The 20004-nt window shown below is 41.8% G+C and overlaps 1 protein-coding gene across 11 annotated transcripts in view; it reads right to left on the bottom strand.

The window, feature by feature from the left end:
• Positions 1-20004, bottom strand: part of LOC108884025 (MAP7 domain-containing protein 1) — a 100913-nt gene that overhangs the window by 1352 nt on the left and 79557 nt on the right. For 5 of the 11 annotated variants that reach the window (XM_051068141.1, XM_051068123.1, XM_051068136.1 and 2 more), the window contains exons 3-17: positions 18992-19060; positions 18709-18729; positions 16409-16572; positions 14957-15065; positions 14050-14154; positions 8884-9003; positions 7992-8143; positions 7070-7212; positions 6270-6535; positions 4809-5109; positions 3484-3664; positions 1283-1387; positions 1097-1147; positions 948-1002; positions 596-865 (exon numbers count right to left, since the gene is read on the bottom strand). In XM_051068141.1, coding sequence (XP_050924098.1) covers positions 596-865; positions 948-1002; positions 1097-1147; positions 1283-1387; positions 3484-3664; positions 4809-5109; positions 6270-6535; positions 7070-7212; positions 7992-8143; positions 8884-9003; positions 14050-14154; positions 14957-15065; positions 16409-16572; positions 18709-18729; positions 18992-19055 — 2107 coding nt within the window. In that variant the 5' untranslated portion in view covers positions 19056-19060. The remainder of the gene's footprint in view (positions 1-595; positions 866-947; positions 1003-1096; positions 1148-1282; positions 1388-3483; positions 3665-4808; positions 5110-6269; positions 6536-7069; positions 7213-7991; positions 8144-8883; positions 9004-14049; positions 14155-14956; positions 15066-16408; positions 16573-18708; positions 18730-18991; positions 19061-20004) is intronic. The other 6 variants (XM_051068144.1, XM_051068125.1, XM_051068126.1 and 3 more) reach the window with 5 other exon arrangements.

Below are 20004 nucleotides of genomic sequence, written 5' to 3'. Positions count from 1 at the left end.
AAACAGTAACTCTGGACCAGTCCTAATAACACTCTGTTTAAAAAAAACTGTGCATATCACAGCCTGAATCCAGAAATCAGTTTCAGTCTCGTCTGTTAAGACATTTCTTTCCCAGACTGTGGACCTTTGTTTTGTGGTTTCGGTCTTCGGTTTCAGAGTCGTTACACCCCCACTTAATACTGCCTTTAAACTCTTCACACGGTCGACACAAAAGCAGTTAATGTCTAAACTGTGGATCACTTCTCACAAAATACTGTTGATCAAACTGTTCTCCACCAAAACTCTGTGAGTGTTCAAACATTACAGCGTCTTGTTTGACTTATTTGATCACATGACAATGATTCCCTGCTTTGGGGTCAGGACCCTGAATGCAGCCTGAAGGTAAATAAATGGAGTAATAAGGTGATTAAACTGATATAAGTTATAAATCTGTGTTCACATCTGAGTCTATTTTTGCTGTTTTTCTAATGAAATACTGAATAAGCCTTTAAAACTCAGACGAAGTGTTGAGTGAAAACTACTTTTGGCTGTAAAACTACGTCTGTAATTATTCAGTGATTAATGAAGCTACAGCTCACAAGCGTCACCACCGTACCTGCAACATGCTGAGGCTTCATTGGGCCTGTTTTCATCAGGAAGGGCTCTCCTCCCTCGAACGCCAGGATTGGCTCGCTGACCAGCCCGCTCTGCTGTTGACCAGGGTTGCTGCCCTTGTTTAGCTGGATGATCTGCTCGAAGTCCGCCGCCTCTCCGTTGGCCGCGACGCCGTTTTGGTGAGCAGTGGGCTGGACGCCGTTCACGACGGGACCAGAGACGCCTTGCGACGGGCTGAGAACTGATGTGCTGGGGCTCTGCAGGTTTCCAGCTGCAGAACGATAAATGACACATTAATGAGATTATAAGATCCTGAAGGCATCATAATGTCATTCCTGACATGTGACAGTTACCTTTATTGAGCTCTGTGTCTTTGCCGTTGACTTGTGGAGAGGCTTTGACATCCTTCTGCGATTATAAAGAACAAAAAGACGTCTGTTATTTCAACAAGACAAGAGGAAGTTCAGTTTCTTCAAGCCTGTTTAAGATGAATCACACTGACCTTATCGCCTGCATCACTTTTCCGAGTCCTCTTCATGATCTCCTCGAGGCGCTGCGCAGATCAGACAGAGAGATCAGTTACTGAGCTGCTGATATTATTTATATTATTTAAGCAGAGGAAGTACCGGATTGAACTCGAGTGTGACTTTCTGAACTCTAAAAGATGTTGCTCTCTCCTCATCCTCACCTTCTTCCTCTCCAGTCGCTCTTGCTCTTCTTTCTGGAAGTGTTTCTCCCTCTCTATGCGCTGACGCTCGGCCTCCTCGCGGGCTTTGGCTTCAGCTTCATCCCGCTGAAAAAAACACAACATAAACATGAATGTGAAGCCGACATGCATCGTCATTACATAGTTTTAATTTATGATTGAAGACAAGACGAAGCAGCATGTCAGTCATTTTCAATGGAAAAGTGAGACTGACTGGGAGATACCTCAGGTGCCCCTGTGTTGTTTTCCACAGGGAGGAAATAAAGAAGCAACTGACAACTGCCAAATTGCCCAACCAGAGCTGATGATTTAAATGACACGCTTGGTGCAAACTGTGGTGTTTTTGTACCCAAAAGTCCTATTTTTGTCCCCTTACTTTCACAGTCTCAGTCTGACTGACTCACCACTAAACAGTGTTCTCCAGATGAGAAACAGTTTTATGAGATAAAAATGTTGATAAATTCATGAGTGTCATGAGCAGCAGTGTGTGTTCGGAGAGGTGGCCCTAAACTTCCTGTGACACCCTTACAGACAGTACAGAGTGCAGTGCTGTGTCTGGTCTTCAATCAGCCTAAAAGGGCACTGTTACTCCGCTGCTCAGTGACCTTCAAGCCACTAATTCTTGCCTACAGAGAGACTTCTGGGTCTGCACCATCGACCATGGAGTCTTTTTTGATGTTGTAAGCCTTGATGAATTAAATCACTTAATACTTCAAGGTCTCCTGCTGCACTGACTGCATCTCCCACACGGCTAAACGCACATGTACATCCTTGTGGGTTAAGTGTGCTGTAATTGAAAGCTAAATATTAACCACCAGGGGGCAGCACGTGCTCAGTCTGCTCTGCAGCCTTCAGGCTTCAGGTTGATATTATCAGAGTAACTCTATTACATGCTTCACCGGCCATTTAGACTTAACAGATGCATTGAAGTTGGGAGTAAAAACAAAAATTATCATGTGTGCGTAAATCACATCTGTCGAGGGTGAAACTACGGCAGCCTGCTGGGTTTAAAATCTGTCGTTTCCCATGTTTAACCACAGTGCACTGTCTCATTTATGGACACACATTTCCACCACACTTGAGGTGAAGTGAGATCTGAAAAATATGAGGCCACTCCAGTCTCCAGCGAGTCTCGCAAGTCGTGGTGGGAACAATGGTCCGAATTGAGGGTAAAAGGCGAGTCAAGCATGGCTGAGTGCTTCAGGCGTGGTGCACACTGACGCTGCTTATCCAACCATCAGCCCACTGCAGAGCCGAGCGTACGAGACGAGAGGCAACACAGGCCCCTGTCACTATCTCCACCCGATCACAACAGGCTCCGCTCATCACCATTATGGAGGTCACCAGCTGGCATCTGCCCGGGCAGACAACGGGCTCTCTGACGATCAGGGGGGCTCAGGCGTGACACACATCGTCCGGGACGGCAGCACGTACTCTGCCCGTCTAATCTGCCCAGATGCCAGACAGTCAGAGGGGTGAGGGAGGCAGACCAGGGGCCTGATGTTTGGGCTCATGTACAGTAAAGACGACTCCCCCCTTCACCAGCCCCACCTCCACTCCCACTCTGACAACTCAGATGCATTAATCTGCCCAGATGGTACATGGGCTTACTGCTTGTGGGGAATCACAGGGATTCATGTTGGTTAATGGAAAATTAAAGGGTTTTTCAGTGCCTGGAGTATTTACAGTGAACGAGAAGTGATGATCCGTCTCACTGATGGCAGAGAGACTTTAGTGCAGGGTTCAGGATTTGATTCCCACCAGACATCAGCAGGGTGTTTTCAATGGATTTTTAATTGTGTTTCACTCAAATCAGGGATCATGTGAAGCTACAGCCAGCAGCACGTTAGCTTAGCTTAGCATAGAGACTGTAAACAAGTGGAAACAGTTAGCCTGTAGCTCAGGAATTAACACAATGTCTCTTATTCAGTTTATTATTACCGTTTTTGCACCAACATACCAAGACAAATTCTTATCTTATTTGGCAATAAAGATGATTCTGATTCTGATTCTTGATCTTCTTGATCACCTACTACAATCAAGCACTTTCAGCTCTAAAGCAGCTCATTAACAAAAATATTTAAATGCTAATTATCAAATCAGTTTTCAGGGTCTGTGTGAATCCTTATCTCTTATAAGATGCAGATTAGTTTAAGACTTTCAGACAGTTCGTGGTCACTGACCTGTCTCTGCATCCTCTCGTTCTCCTCCTGCTCGGCTTTGGCTCGCTCCTGCGCCTCCTTCTCCTCTTGAGCTCGCTGAGCTTCGTCTCTCAGACGCTGCTGCTCGGCCATGAATCGAGCCTCCTCCTCCCTGCGCTTCCTCTCCTCGGCCTCCCGGGCCATCGCCTCCTCCCGCAGGATCCTGAAAGACACACATACAGCTCATATTATGTATTGATCAGTGGAGGATCAGTGATTGTGGGAGGAAATATTTCATTTACTTAGTACAATAACTGGGAAACGAGTTGAGCCAGACTGTCTGCAGACTGTCTAACATTAGACCTAGCAGGCTTTAATGTTTTATAGCTAAACGGTTATTTTAAGAGAAAGGAAATCTACCTCCCTCCTTGTTCTAAGAAGTGGCTCAGAGTTTCTGCGTCTGACTCGTACAGTAGATTTGTTAAGATTTTATTGATTATATCAGAAAGCAAATGGACTCAGCTACAAATCAGCGTGTATGTTGATTTATGCAACACTCTTGAGTGTGACTTAATGTACAATTTACTTGATTTGGCCACTAAAATAATGAAAACATGACAATATCCTTCTCTAAAGTGAATTTTAAATAAAAGTTAATTCATCATAATTATCATTTTCTACATATTTTGTACAGTGTTCCCAGTGAAAAGCTATGTAATTTGACCTTAATTGCAGACTCATTATATACATGTATTTACAAGTAGTAAAATAAACTGTGTTCAAATTGTAAAATTGCAAATAACTTAACTGTTCATTTCCTAGAGCGACCTATTTTAGTTCACAGCAGGTGAGCTGAACATGAAAAACATGAAGTTTGTCAACAGGCAGCATAAATAATGAATGACAACAACAAAGCTTCAATAATAATGAATTAAAATTATTCATTTCACTTGTTTTCTTATTTATTTATTTGGATTAAAGCTGTTCTGTCAAGGAAATTCATATTTTTCCTGTAATCACTGCCAAATGTCGCAGATCTTTCCAGGAACCTTCCAGAGAAATGATCAGGAAATTACGGACTTGTGAACTAAAGTGTTACCAATAAATAAATCAAATAAATAATTGCAGCAAGGTAACAACTAGGGAGGGACAGAATAAACCTGCAGTGTGATGCAACACAATGCAAGTTCAGAGGATGTTTTTATTGCAGAACTGCTGTGTTGGATTTCGTCATGTTTGTAAGGTGTTTCTGTTATTTTGTCAAATCCCAGTTTTTAAATCTTTTGTCTCTTGGCCGTAAAGGTGAAATTTAATTCCATACACTGTTGACAGTCGGGTAAACTCGACAAATGAATGAAACAGCTGACCTGTTCCTCTGCTCCTGCTCCAGACGCTCCTGCTCCTCCCGCTCCCTCTGCTCTCGGGCTTGTCGGCGTTTCTCTGCGAGGGCTCGAGCAGCCTCCTCTGGGTCGTTGGTGCCTGCCGATGGCTTGCTGGCCGGTGCAGCTGGGGTGGAGGCAGCCGGTGCAGGAGCAGGATTAGCGGCAGGAGAAGCAGCTGGCTCTACGCTCGGCACAGCGGGAGAAGCTGCTGATACGACCGGTGGGCTGAGGGAAGGAGGCGTGACCGGTGCAGAGGACACCACGATGGCAGGAACGTTACTGGAGTCTGTTAGAGAGGCGACAGGTGAAGAGGACAGGTGACGCTTCTGCTTCATACCATCCGGAGTAAAGAATGAGGAGAGGAAAAATCCCCACAGACAGATGAGCAACATATCTTGACCTTTGACCTCTGACCACCAAATTCTAATCAGCTCATCCTTGAGTCAAAGTGAACATTTGTGCCCAATTTGAGGAAATTACTTCCAAATGTTTCAGAGACATCAGAAGACACTACATCACATCCACAGCCAAGTAAGAAGCCACTGTGTGAAGCTAATTTATCCAAAACAGACGTGATCAAAATCAAACCTGTAACCATAAACACGAGCTGGAGATGGCACATGTTTGGTGTCAGAAGTCGTGAGCACATAAAGAATAAAACAAAAAAATACTAAAACTTCTATTTCTTGCTTTTATATCAAATCAGCAAAGGACACATTGTACTCAACCTCAGTCTGAGTATCATTAATGGTCCAAATTTACCTTTTATAAGCAGCTCACTATAAAATAAACTCTCTATAATGTAGTTGTAGGGAGGTATTCTGTGTTATATATGTATTATCTGTTTATACAGCAGCCTTCAATTCATAAATAAACACTTAGATCTGCTTACAACTATATTATAGTGTGTTATAAATGCTAATATAGAGCTTCTAATGCTAAAAAAGGGCAGTTAAGGTAAAGTATTACTGAAAACTACATTTATATTTATGAATACAGATCTGAAAACCTGTAACCACATTTTAAATTCTTATAGTTTTATTGTAATTCTGGCTTTTTGTTTCAGAAGAATATTACTGATGAGGACTTCACACATCACAGAGGAGTCACAGTATTTATGTCTGCAGAGCTTCCTGTCAGGTTGCATCCAGCCCCAGCCGGTGTGGATGTATCCTGACAGACAAACCCAGGGCTAAAAAAAAAAAAAAAGCTAGTGAAAACATCTGCCGCTGCTTGTGAAGTTTATTCCTGTGATCGGTGTCTCAACATTTCTCTCACCTCTCCCACAGTTTTTAAGAATTTTCTGGTCGAGAAACCGAAACTGAAACTGTAAATGTGGAAATAACTCTCACTCTCTGTGTTTACACAACATGGACGTCGGCCAAATAACCTCCAGGGTCACCTTGAAGCTAGCCGGGGCATCGTCTCCATGGCAACAACACTCACTCTTTTTCTCCTCTGGGGTGTCGGGCTGCTGGGGTTCGTGGCCCGTTTCCACGGCGACTGCAGTGACCGTCTGGGGCTGTACCCTCGCGGGCGTCTGGGCCCGTTTGGGTCGGGTCTTGGCGCCGGGAGGAGGTGTCTTCTTGCCCATCGGGGTCTTGGAGGCGGCGGCTGCTGCTGCTCCTGCTGCTGCTGCTGGCACCAAGGGGGACAAGGGGCGGCTTTTGGGAGCGGCAGGCGACGGGGGTCTGTTTTTGGGCTTTGGGGTGCTGAGGAGGAGAGAGGAGACGCAGGTGGAGGTGAAACAGGAGCAGGAGAGAGAGGAGAGACAGTCAGAGGGGATGAGATTTCACAGCAGTGGAGGAAAAGGTAATGAGGTTCCCAGTGCAGCGCAGAAAACCACAAACTAGGTCATGTGGAAGATATGAGCGACCCGATCTGAAACCCCACATCCACTCGCCATGAGTCTTTGGCTGAAGGTGGAGGGGGTGTAACATGAGAGGGGGGGAGGCAGAGAGCCATCTTTTTCTTTCTGTGCATCAGTCAGGAAAACCCCTCTCTCACACAGACAGACCTGCTGTTGGCAGACTGCTGACTGAACGGTGTCCAGCCAAGTCTCTTTTAGTCGTTAGATTATAGCACCTTCGACCATCTGTCAGACATTAACCTTCTCCAAAGATAAAGCACAGGGACACACAGGCTCTCCCTCTCTCTGTTTCTCTCTCCTGCATGAACTAAGTCTTCAATATAGGATTCATTTAACATTTCTCAGATTACAAACTCGACCATGTGACTGGTCGTACCTGGTCTCTGGCCTGGATCTTGTGGTCGTAGTGACAGGTGATGTCGTCTGTCTCTTCTTCTGCACTTTCTCTTTTGTGAGGGCGTTCTTCTCTTTTTCATTCTCCCTCTCCTTGTCTTTCTTCTCTTTCTTCTTTTTATCCACCTTGGAGAAAGAGGTGACACAATAACCAGTTATCACCACAGGCTAAGTCTGCTAAACATTATTCAATAATTTAACTACGAAACAATGGGCCTTTAAAATTATTATACATCACTACATTAAGTTATAAACCATTTATTTTGCTCAAAAATGCCAAAGAGAGGGAAAAAAACAGTAAAAAACATTCAATACTTTGACATTTTTGGGCATGAAAGATGCAAAGATGATGGATAACATCACAAAAGATCAACTTAAACTAGACCAGTGCAGCTGCAGTTAATTAGTGTGTGAAATCTTGGGTTGTGTTGCAGTGAACTTTAACCTTCGACCACCAAAATGTAATCAATTCACTTTGAGTCCAAGTGAATGTTGGAGCCAAATTTGAAGAAATTTCCTCAAGGTTTTGTGTTTCCATGAGGCTAAAAACGTGTTTTATGAGGTCACAGTGACCTTGACCTTTGACCTTTAGGCACCAAAATCGAATCATTTCATCCCTGAGTCCAACTCAACGTTGATACCAAATTTGAAGAAATTCCCTCCAGGTGTTACAGAGATATCATGGCCACAAAGCTGAAAAACGCCTTTAATGAAGTTACAGTGACCTTGACCTTTGACCTTTAGCCACCAAATGCTAATCACTTCATCCCTGTGTCCAAGTGAATGTCTGAACCAAATTTGAAGAACTTCCCTCCAGGTGTTCCTGAGATACTGTCGCCGGCACAGAGGAATAAACATGTATAAATCCACAGCAGGTTTGTGTTGTCATGTGTTCAGTTTTTTACCGGTGTGGAGTTTCGTCGGCGCTGTCGCTGGGTGATGTCCGGCGTGCTGGCGGAGGAGACCCTCCAACGCTCAGCGGCGTTCTGGTGCGGGTGGTGATGGGAGCAGGCATTCAGAGGACTGGCAGAGGCTGAACGGGAGCAGTGGTGAGAGTCTGAGTGACACATAAACATGCAGAGAGCGGCGGCAGGGCCGAGGTCAGGGCCCACACACACATACACACCATGCAGAGGTAAAAACAACAACACGGCTACGAGATGATCATTCAAATCCAACTCACAGAGACAGTGATGATACCTGAGGAGGGGGAGGTTTATTTTATTGTTTTTTTAATGCAATTTTATTGATTTCATCATCTTATTGCCTTTTGTAGCTTCATTTTTACTTTACTGCATTTTTACTGCAGCTGTGCCTCCATTTCCCCTCAGGAATCACTTTGATAACTACTTTAACAATCAATTAATCATTGAAGTCATTTATTTTAAAGAAAAAAGCCAAATATTTGCTGGTTTCAGCCTGAAATGTGAGACTTTTGCTGCTTTTCAGTGTTTTAAGTCACAGTAAATTGAAACATCTGAGGTTTTTGCCTCTTGTCTACATAAAACAAGACATGACATTTTCAGACTAAATGATTAATCAATAATGAAACTGTTGTGGAGAAAACAATCCCACTGTGAGGTCTGTTTCCATTTTGGATAAGTCAGATAAATAGCGATGTGGTGTGATGAAAGCTGCTAAATGGATTTTGTGGTGAGGTTGTTTTTTCGAAGAGTTATTCATAAAAATGTGAACAGAAGCATAGAGAGCTACAGGAGACCAGACAGTTTGTCTCTCCTTTCACACAGGAGCGTGGGTACACTGATGTTAAAGACGTGGTCGGGGTCTCACACTCACGAGAGTCGCTGTTGTTGAGGAGGGTGGCGGCGCTGCGGCTGCGGGCCAGGAAGGACAGCGTCGGCGTCATGAGCCTCTCCACGATCCGGCTCTCCCACGGGCTCAGACGCAGACTGCGGGCTGACACAAGAGGGCGCCGTCAGTGTCGGGTTACTGAGGTACAGTACACACACACTACACACACACACACACTTGAACACACAGGAGATAACTCGTCTTACACACACACACACACACTGCATGAGATGTACCGCTTCTCTCTGAAGATACTGAACACACATTTTTACACACATATTCTCTCACACACACACACACACACACACACTGACTACAGTCTGCCTTAGTCTGATGCAGAGTGGAGTTCATATGCTGCATTCATGTGCTGCTGAAAGCATCAGGAAAACTTAACTCCTCCTCAAACAGATGATGAGGTTGAAAAGTCTGAGGAAATGTTTCCAGGTTATGATGGTGAATAAAAAACTCAAAACTTTGCCTTTGTTAAAGGTAAATAAACACATTTTAACATGTATTTATTCAGCCAGATGATCCCTCATAACCTCTTAAAAGCAAGAAGCAACACAAGTGCACATGAGCAAAATAAAGAAACTGTGCAGATGTTTCCACCGGCACCTGAACGCTGCAATTACAGAGACATTTCTTTAAATAATCTCACTGGTTGATGTTAACAATCAGGAGGTGGAGCAAAGAAATCAGTTTTTTGTGAGCGAGCTATTCAAACATTAACCATCTCTGCATCTCTGGAAAAGTCTTTTACAGTAAAAGCAAAGAATAAAATTAACATAAAAGACCCAAATCCCCAGATCTCCACAGTTAGAGAACACTGATATCATATCAGAGGTACCTGAGGGTCTGTGGTGCATAAAGAAGTTTTCCTTTGTTAGCTCCACCTGTTGAAATGTCAGTCAACCAGTGAGATAATCACAGCCTCTACAAATGTCTGTATAACTCAATACTCCAGTCTGCCAGTCAGACACGATCAGACTCAAAGATACAGAGAAGTTACACAAGATGGATGATTGAACTTTAGCCTCCGTGTTACACACAGTACCAGACATTAGAAAACAAAACACAGAGGAGCAAACCCAAGTTAATTTTCATTACTTACCACTCAAAAAAATAAAAACACACATCACACAAAAGCCAGAGAGGCTGTTTACTCGACCTCAATCAAACCCAGTGCAGTGCAAAGGCCTGTCAGTTAGTGCTGTTTGTTTGACCTTAACACCACTCTGCTAGTACGTATGCAGTGTGTGTGTCTGACTGTTATTGTCATGTGATGAAGACTCAGCACATATGATGTCCAGCAACAGCGGGATATAATAACCCAAAGCATTGTAATGACGGATGGAAAAAAACAACAACACATACACAGGGAACTCATTGTCTTATGAGGAAAGCGAACTTAATGTCAGATTAATCTGATTGAGTCTGGCAGGAAGTATTTGTCGGAGTCTAAAGATGCCTGTGTGTGGATTTTATAAAACACAAGACAAATACTAGAAAAACCGAGAAAGGGAATAAAAACATAAAGATAAAACTAAATGATGCAGTGAGAGCTCACACTTTGAGACTCTTCACACAGAAAATATCATAAAGAGATGTCTGAAATACAGAAAAAAAAAACACTGCAGTGCAGCATTTTCTAGCCAACTTTATACTTCTGCTTTAAAATACTGAGCTTTTCACTCCACCACTTTTATTCAACAGCTGTAGTTACTAGTTGCATTGCAGTTTACAAACAAAAAATATGATTTGTTTATAAAATTTGGTCCATTTTACAGATAAAAACCCAGCAGTATGTGAAGTAGTTTACGCATAAACCCCAAAACATATCCTCATTGTTAACCCTAACTGAAAACTACAAGTCAGCACTGTCCGAGAAAATGGTCAACGTCAGTGTCAAAATGGCGACTACTGAGCTCCTTCCTCGTCGGTCTGAAGGTGTCGAATCAGGTGAACAGGACGGGTACTGGCCGATGACTAAATGGCTGATGCTGTTCATTTTCTCAGACAGTGTTCATCAGTGACTTCTCTTTTTTTTTTTTTTTTTTTAAATCAGCCTGTCATGTTTGGTATCTTTGGAAACTGAAGGATCAGAATTTAAAATAAATCTGAAAGTTGAGCAATGTTTGGAGTCTGTTATGACTGACCTACCAGCGCTCAGCAACAGTAATAAAATCTGAAAATAATTAGATTTAACATAATTTAAATAAGTAATTTTACTTTTGATACTTTGAGTAAATTTTGTTGGTAATACTTTTATATTTTTACTTAAGTAAGATTTTGAATGATGATTGAGATCACCCTCATCTCACTGACTGAAATCACATAGGTTTTATTCTCTTTTTTAAGAATTGTTCTACCATCACAAACATACACGCTCTTTTAAAAAGTCTTGCTCCACAGCAAAATACAACAGAAAACACACAAGTGCACAGGAGACAACAAACAGATGGACACAGAATGTACCATCTCGACATGAGAGCTAATGAATCATGACAGCAAGTCCAGTTTTGTGTGGATTTCCTGTCTCTCGTGACAAAAACTTCAGCTGACAACATGCTGCGCTCGGCCCATGTGTACTGACGATGTCAGCAGACGTACGCTCGATACCTACAAACACCGATGACAATAGTGCAATCGCAACAGAGCAGGTTTGTCGTTTTTAAAAAGCATTTTAAAAAAAACATTCCTTGTATCAGAGACTGGCCTGTTCTCATACGGCAGCACCATACATCACCCGTGCTGCACGTTGGACGGATCATTTTCACATGTTTTATGACTAACTGATAACCCAGCTGCCTCCTTCCTGTTGCTAGGCAACAGCGGTTTCCTTCCTCCTCCTCCTATTTCTCCAATGCGGCAAGAGGAGGCCGAGCTGCTGCCTGGTGATCGACTGTTCACCTGGAGGCAGACTGATGCCTGGATCTATAAACACCACCCACCCCACCTACCCCACCTACCCCCTTTCCTCCACACTATTACTGTTACACTGTGCAGAGCACCAGAAACCCCAGCTCTGATATCGACTCTGGCTGTCTGCAGAAATATGATTCAGCTCCAAATTGTCCTTTCATGTAGCTGTGGCAGTATCGGAGGATCTGTGCTAGTGATGATCAAGCACGAAATCTGAGTCTCTCTGTGGTGACGGAGTAGCTCGAGAGCCGAACTGCTGATTGCACTGTGGGTGATACGATCTATAATGACACATGTTATGAGGCGAGACAAATCTGAGATGGAGACAGCGCTGCTTATGTACATGTGGCAACTCAGGAGTCTAATGAAATGAGTTTGATATAACAAGTTAATTAAAATATTAAATTTATTATGGCAGTGTATTGCTGCCACTATGACCAAAAAAAAAAAAAACAGTTGCTCAGTTTCATTTTACAACATGACTGTTTTGACTGTTTTTTTTTTTCATTACAACATACTTATTCTGTTTTACAGGAAACTTTTATAGTTACAACAACATATAGTTTTATTTAGTTGTATTCATGTTAAAGCAACAAACAGAAGTTTTTAGCCATGTTAGCAGCATGGCTTTGTGGTCAGTCCACAACTTTGCTAGACACTGAAATATCTCAACAGCTTTAACATGGATTGCCATGAAATTTTGTACAGTCATTCATGGTCCCCAGAGGACGAATCCTAATGACTTTGATGATCTTTTGTGGTTTTGAGTGAATAGATAGATTGCCATTAAATATAATGTTCCCTGCATGATTAACTGCATTAACTTTTTTCTACTGTCATCATATGATTAACATTTTAATTTGTCAAATACTTTGATTTATGACCATGTAGCTTAAAAAGAAGAAGAAATAACATAAGAATAAATGACATCTTACAAATGATGAATTCATGGGCGATAAAAGACATCATTGCTCAAATAATTACTCTTGGTCTGGTTTGACCTGTAGCTAATGGTGGCTAACGTTAGCAAACTTAACATAGCTATTCTTGGATAGTAACTTTGATTACAGTTGATTGTCTGCATTATTATTTGTGCTAAAATTTAGTATGTAACATTATCTTGTCTGTATTTGACAACTGAAAAACTAAAAACATCCTCATCAGTCACACATAACTTGTCTTTAAGGCTAATTAGCAAATGCTAGCATGCTAACATGCTAAACTAAGATGGTTAAACATTATATATTGTTATGTTAGCATGCTGGTGTTAGCATGCTAACATGCTCAAAGAACCACTGTAAATGTACAGGCCCAAAGAGCTGTTAGCATGGCTGTAAACTTGTTATAACAACATACCAACTTAGTATTTCATGACGTGAAAAGTTTCTTGTTTTAACCATGTGTTGTATTTCTGAAATTTAGGAAAAATTCATGATATAGTAAGAAAACGCTATGTGTTGTTAAAACAAGAAATGTTTCTTGTAAAAGCAGAATAATCCAGAATGCGGAAATAATGAGAAAATATCTCATAACAACATGAAAATATTTTCTTGTGTTAGATTGAGAACTTTTCATGTTATAAAGAGAAACTGAGCAAGTGTTTTGTTTGTCAGGTTGGCAGCAACACGCTGCAGTAAATAACAAACCAAGCAAGAGAGGCTTAATCCCTGTCTAAACATGCTATAGATTTACATAAAATAATACATAAAACCATTAATACAATGCATGTGCATTTAGTTGCTATACTTAGTTCATTTGCAACAGTCACACTAAAATATCCACCACCAATATCACCACCACCACATCAAACCACCAACAGTAAAGTGGAGGGGGACAACCAAAAAAAGAAGGTGTCGAGACAAGATGTGAACTTATAAACCTATGAAACACACCAAAATATATCACAGAATATGGCTCAGTGATGTCGAGGTGAAAGGGAGGCTGATCAAAAATGCAGAGGAGACTCAAATCAATGACAACCACCAACTGAAATCAAAAAAACCACGATGCATACGAGACCGAGAGCGTGAGAAGAGTGGGGGGGAGTAGGTGGTAAATGACCAGTCACCAAGCACAGGCAGGCAGGCAGGCCACCAGAGACGACAGTTATAATAATAATAATAAAAGAAAAGATTAGGGGAGAGGAGAGAAGAAGGTGGAGGGGGATGAATAGGAAGGGAAGGGGGGGAGGAAGAGGCCTGGTGGACATTGACGTCGGGTCGTCCTTACTTCTGTTGGGGGAGTTCCAGAGCGTGGCAGAGGACTTGGACAGCCTGTTGTTAATGACAGGGTCCACCTGTCTCGGCAAGTTGACCGTGGAGGCCGAGCATCTGCCTGCACCGGAGAGAACGCAACAGACAACAACTGTTCACAAGGGCGGCCGGGCTGCGAAGACCGAGGACTCCCTCGGTCTGGATCTGGAGGAGAGCAGGGACTCACCATTTCCCTGAGGTCAAACTGACTTCTCATTATAGTTTAGAGGGAGATTAATTTGAATTCAGACAAAGGGGGAGAAAGAGGTGGGGGAGGAACTTTGAGGAAAGTATGGGAAGGGTGTGGTATAGTTATAGACACATTTAGAGTACGACTACTTTTTCTGCTGCACAAAAATTAGCGTAAAATATCACACACTCTCGCACACATTCAGGATCTCCAGCACTTTGAAGGAGAGAAACTTGTGTTGACCTCAGTGTCACGGGTCCAAAAGAAGCAGCCCGTCACATGTTAGACACCGATAACAGGACAGTCTGAAAAGGGAAATTAGTTCACAGCTCTCTGGAAAACACTGCTCACACCTCGGATCTAATGAAACATGTTCGTGACAGCTACCTTTTCGCTTCGTCTTTCTGCCTCTGTGATCACTTTTAAAAGGAGAAAACTGGCACTCAAGACCAATTTTTGCCCCCACAAAAACAGAAACATTCACTGAAGCTTCATAAATTACTATGTGGATCATCTGCCCCTGGTTCCCCGCCCTCATGACATCAAGCTGTTTCCTTGTATTGCATCAGTTGGATCAGTGACTCACAGTCTGAGCAGCGAAGACTCGAGTTACAGTGAGGATGTTATGTATTCCTGCCATTGTATTTGAGCCTCTTTCAGTGTCCGTGTGGTTTGTGGTTCACGGGAAACTCACTTTCTCTGCGGGAGGTCTGGTTGAGTCCGCCCGCCCAGGACCACCTCTGCTGGCGGATCTCGGCCCACGTCTTCTTTGTGGACCTCTTGATAGCTGCCTCATATCGCTCCTGGAGGTCAGAACCGTTAAAACTGAGTCAGTGTGTTTCCAGATGAAGCATTCACCACAGATCAGTTGAATATCAGAGCTGCATGTGGACAAAACAACTGAGTAATCCAGTGTTTCCAAGACAGAGGGTTGGTTCCCTTCCAGGATAAATCTGAGAGGCTGTGACAAGTAGAGTTAATTATTCAACTGACAGAAAGTTCAGAGGAAAATATAACTAATTTTATCATTTTTCATGCAAAAATGTTAAATATTTACCATCTTTATCCTCTCAAATGTGTAGATTTGCTGTTTTTATTTGTCTTTTATTGTATTAATTTGAAAATCTTTGTGTGTTAAGACTATTGGAAAGACAAAACAAGTGATGTGAAGATGTCAAGTAGTTTTACTTTTGATACTTTGATACTTATTGTTTGTTATATGTTCTGCTTTAACTTGAGTAAGATTTTTAATTTTTTAAATAGTTGTAATGACAGTGGAGACAAGGGGAAACAGCTAGCCAAGCTCTGCTAACCGGTAACAAAATATGTCAACCAGCACCTGCAGATTTGAGACTTGAACTTGAGACTCGAGACTGAGACTGAGACTTGTCAAGACTTGTCACTGCTTTTGACTGTTGTTTGCCAAGTAATATAAATTTTTATACTTCTGTTTACATACAGAACAAACAAACAACTCATAGAGCTTTAGGAGAATTGGTAAGTATATTTTCTTATAATTTCCCCCTGTTTTCAGTCTTTATGTATCATTTGCCTCCAACTCTAAAGCAAATAAGCATATTTCTTAAAATGTCAAACTATTAAATGAAACAAGCTGCAGTCAGAAGGGAAAATAACTCTGGTAGAACTGCTTTCATCTCACAGGTATGTGCAACTTGTGACAAGAAGTCACAAGAAGACATTTCATTTTAAGATGTCTCCAGCCAAAGACGCTGGAAACCACTGCTGTGATCAATAATTGTTAACTCAGATTCCAGCCAAAGAGAAATCTACGTTCATGACCCTGTGGAAAATTGGCTGCATACAGCAAATACTTGGCATCACAGCTAATACTCAAGATGGGACTAAATCCCTGGTGCACAGGCAATTTTCCAGTGGTCAAAATTATACTAAGCATTAAACACTGGCATAGTGTTGATTTTTCCTCCCTGACTTCAATTAACACTGAATATTTTGGAGAGTGGGACGTGGCTCTGTGCAATAAAAGAAATCCGCCTGTGTTTCTGAAGATTCATCCATGGACAAGATACCAACAATTAATCATATAAGCTTAGTGTTCATAACTAGAGACAAGCTCTGAGCTCCTACATCCTGAGTTGAATGTGTCTTCCTCATGCATCTTTCTCACCTTGTTCTTCTCTAGTTTCTGTCTTTGCTTCTCCTCCAGCAGTGCTCGGCGTTTCTCTGCCTTCAGTCGCTGCTCCTCCAGCTTCCTCCTGCGATCCTCCAGCTGGCTCTCCCTCAGACGCCGGGCCTTCTCCTCCTTCTCCAGCCACTGGGCTTTCTTCGCCGCTGACGGGGTCACCACAGAGGAGATTGTTAGGCTTTTTTATTTTACCTTTATTTAACCAGGTAATTACCACTAAGGTTAGCAACCTCTCTTTTAAGGAAGCAATATGGCAGCAATATGAGTTTTAGACAGAACTGTATAGATAAAACAATACTGAAAACCAAGTGAAAATGTAGGAAGACACAATTAAACTAAAAACAAAGAACGTTACAAAACAATTGTCAATATTAAGAGCACTAAAATGAGAGAAAAATTTAGACAAAGAGAGAAGTAAAAAAGAGAAGAGGAATTTATGAGAACAAATAGTTGCTGAAGATATTTTCCGTGAATTTTCTTTTACATTTTCATTTCTGCAGCTAAAGTCCTGTTTATTTCTACCACAAATGCTGCAAAGGGAAATTTTGGAGTGAACTGGATTCTTCTTCTGGGGACCATGAATGCCTTTTACAAAATTTTGAGCCAATCCATCCAGTAAATGTGGAGATTTTTCACTATATAATGAATAATTTCGCCTCCTGGAGGAGCTAGACAAGACTCAAGGAATCATTGAAATCATTGGATTCATCCTCAGGGAAGCATGAATACAGTATCTGTAGCAAATTTCATGACAAAAATATTCAAATGCACAACGAGAAAATCCCAGTCTATGTGTAATATTGTCATTTAAAGGTGATTTAGAGAAAATATTTTGATGTTTTTGTCCATTTTTTCATTCGCAGATGAGTTAATTACTCAAACTTTACAGCGTATAATCACTGGCCTCAATCACCGACACCCAAAACAGGCCGGGTGAAACAGATGGAGACTGTGTGTTCATTACACTGTAATCCTGACAACAGTAAATAAGCAGAAGTGGACGGGTTATATGCTGGATCCAACTGAAGAAATGGTATGAAATGCCTTAATATTATCTCAAGTTAGACAGCATTAGGACTACATTTCAGTGGATTGAGCAGCTCCACGAGGATGTAGCAGCATTTTTTTTTGTGAGGCAAAGACATGATTTGTATTTAGTTCAGTATTCTGCGGCTCATCTTCACTAATGAGCCAAAGAGGAGCACAAGTGTGAGCCTCTTCAACAATGAGAAAGCCTTTTTCACTCCTCCATAAATCCAATTCCTCGAAAAAATCCAATTATGCCTGCATTCTGTTCAGATGAATCGAAGAAATATGTCGGGTTAATGCATGTAAGCATGCTTTTCACATTCTCACTTTTGCAGATTTATGTTTGCACAAAATATATTTTGGATATTTTTTGTATATTTTGTGCAAAGCTGCTGTTACATAACAGTGATCTCGTTCCAAATGTTCATTTTTTTGTTGTTTAAGGGATAAACATTCAGTTAAACATCTTGTTTTGTGCCCTACATGCTGTTACGTGCATACAGTTTGCGTGCTCAAGATGAAAAGAGCCCCAACACGGCACCATGTAATTACACACAGAAGCAGGCTGCAGCAAACTGAACTTATCTCAGAGCAGCTGAAGCTCAGTGAACCTCGGGCTTATCGATAAAAAGGAGCAGATTTCCCCTTAAACCGTTGGTGTGGCTACAGCATGACCACATTATTGATGCTAATGAAAGTAGTAATTAAATCTAATCTGTCTGAGAGGCCTGGTCTCAGTTCATGGTAATGACTGCTCATTTTTCACGCCAAGTGCCTCGGGCTCCGAGGGACGTCTCTACTGGGGGAAACGCCCATGAGCTCTCCTCTGATTGGCTGCTCATGCTTCTGGCCTTCATCCACAGGGAGAAACCTTGTGTTTGAAAATTAGATATAGCCTTTCATGACTTTGGGCTAGCACAATATTTTCACAAGAAGTTTTATTCTGCAGCCACAATGTAAAACCATGATTATAGGTGTGGGACATGCACGGAAACATGAAGCTGAGATAAATTTAAAGCAGAAACATTTAAGTGAAAAGTGAAACTGCTGAGGGTTCACAGGGTTCAGAAGTTTCACCCAAATGACAACAGAAAAACAAATCATCGATTCACGGAGGAGGAAGAAAGGCTGCGACTGTTTCGGGCCGGAGTGGTGGGAAATGGGAGGAAATGGGATTCCAATCTCAAGTTTGATTATTCCCAAATGGCTGCATGACTGCTGCGAACACTGAGGGTTTTAGTGAAGCCCCTTACCTTGCAGCTGAGTTTGCTGTTCTGAGAGCCGTGCAAGGAGAAACAATAAGAGACGTCAATAACCGTCAGTCACGTCAGAGCAGAGTGACAGAGATAGAAAGAGGGAAGTTGAAGTTGAAGATAAAAATAGAACAGACTTTTGTGCATGCATAAAGTTAGTGACAATAAATCCATGCTTCATGCATCACCATCATTTTTTCTGTAGGAAAATCCAATTTGTTCAGAGTTAAAAGACAGTTCTGCTCCAAGTATTTCATATCCATATTATTTTGTCATTTCTTACCGATATATCTGGCCCTCTCCTCCCTCCGCTCCTTGGCAAGTTTCTGTCGTTGCTCTGAGCTCATCGAATCTATGGGGAAAAGAGAAAATGTAAAGCTTTCAGGGCAGACGCAGAACACACTGAAGGGATTATATATCCCATCTGGCCTGGGAACATCTGAGGATCCCCCAAGAGAAGCTGGGGAGAGAGGGATGTCTGGGCTACCTATGCTCGAAGTCGAAGCACAGGTTAGAGTTGTTGGCGGGCCCATATAACATGAAACAGTCATCTGACACAGTGCTGCTGTATTTCTACTCTTTACCTTGTGATAATTGAGAGAAAAGATTTAAAAAAAATTGTGTCACAACTTTTTACAGCAGGACAATCCTTCATCGTAACATTATAAACCACAAAACAGAGCAGTTTTTTGGTATCTGATAAACTTTAAAAAGCATCAAACTGTTCATCATATTTCATGTCATGCCAATTATAAAATAACATATTCATTTGGCTTTAGTGGCATTGATATTCCTGGTTTTATTAACTCGTTTGTGTGTGTGTATATTGAAAAAAATGTCCTGGTTACTGTAGATAATCCATAATCCCATGAACAGTTCACACTGTAGCTACTTTTTTACTAAATAAACAGCCATTAAAACATCATCTCTACTGAAACTGGGAGACCGTTTGTGACAGGGTTTCGTAAGACATTCCTCACTTTACCATGGTCCAACCCTCAGCCTTGCAGGATTAAAGGGTTGATTCACCCAGATTATGAAACACAATTTCTTCCGTAGAGAGTGTTCCCAGTGAAAACTGTTCACAGTGAGGGCTGTGGGTTATCCAGAATAACAGGGTCATTGTTTCTCTGAATACTTTTGCTGCTGCAGATTTTATAAAATGTCATTTTTCAGAGCCATAAATGAGATCTGACCAACTCCCATTGGACTGTGGTGGAGGAAAAAGACAAAAATCTGGAAATATAAAACCAACATTATTTGAGGTAATTGAGAAAATGACTAAATTATTCTGTC

This window comes from Lates calcarifer, linkage group LG3 (genome assembly GCF_001640805.2).
Source record: "Lates calcarifer isolate ASB-BC8 linkage group LG3, TLL_Latcal_v3, whole genome shotgun sequence".
Classification (NCBI taxonomy): Eukaryota; Metazoa; Chordata; class Actinopteri; family Centropomidae; genus Lates; species Lates calcarifer.
This window is presented reverse-complemented; position numbering and strand designations above follow the sequence as displayed.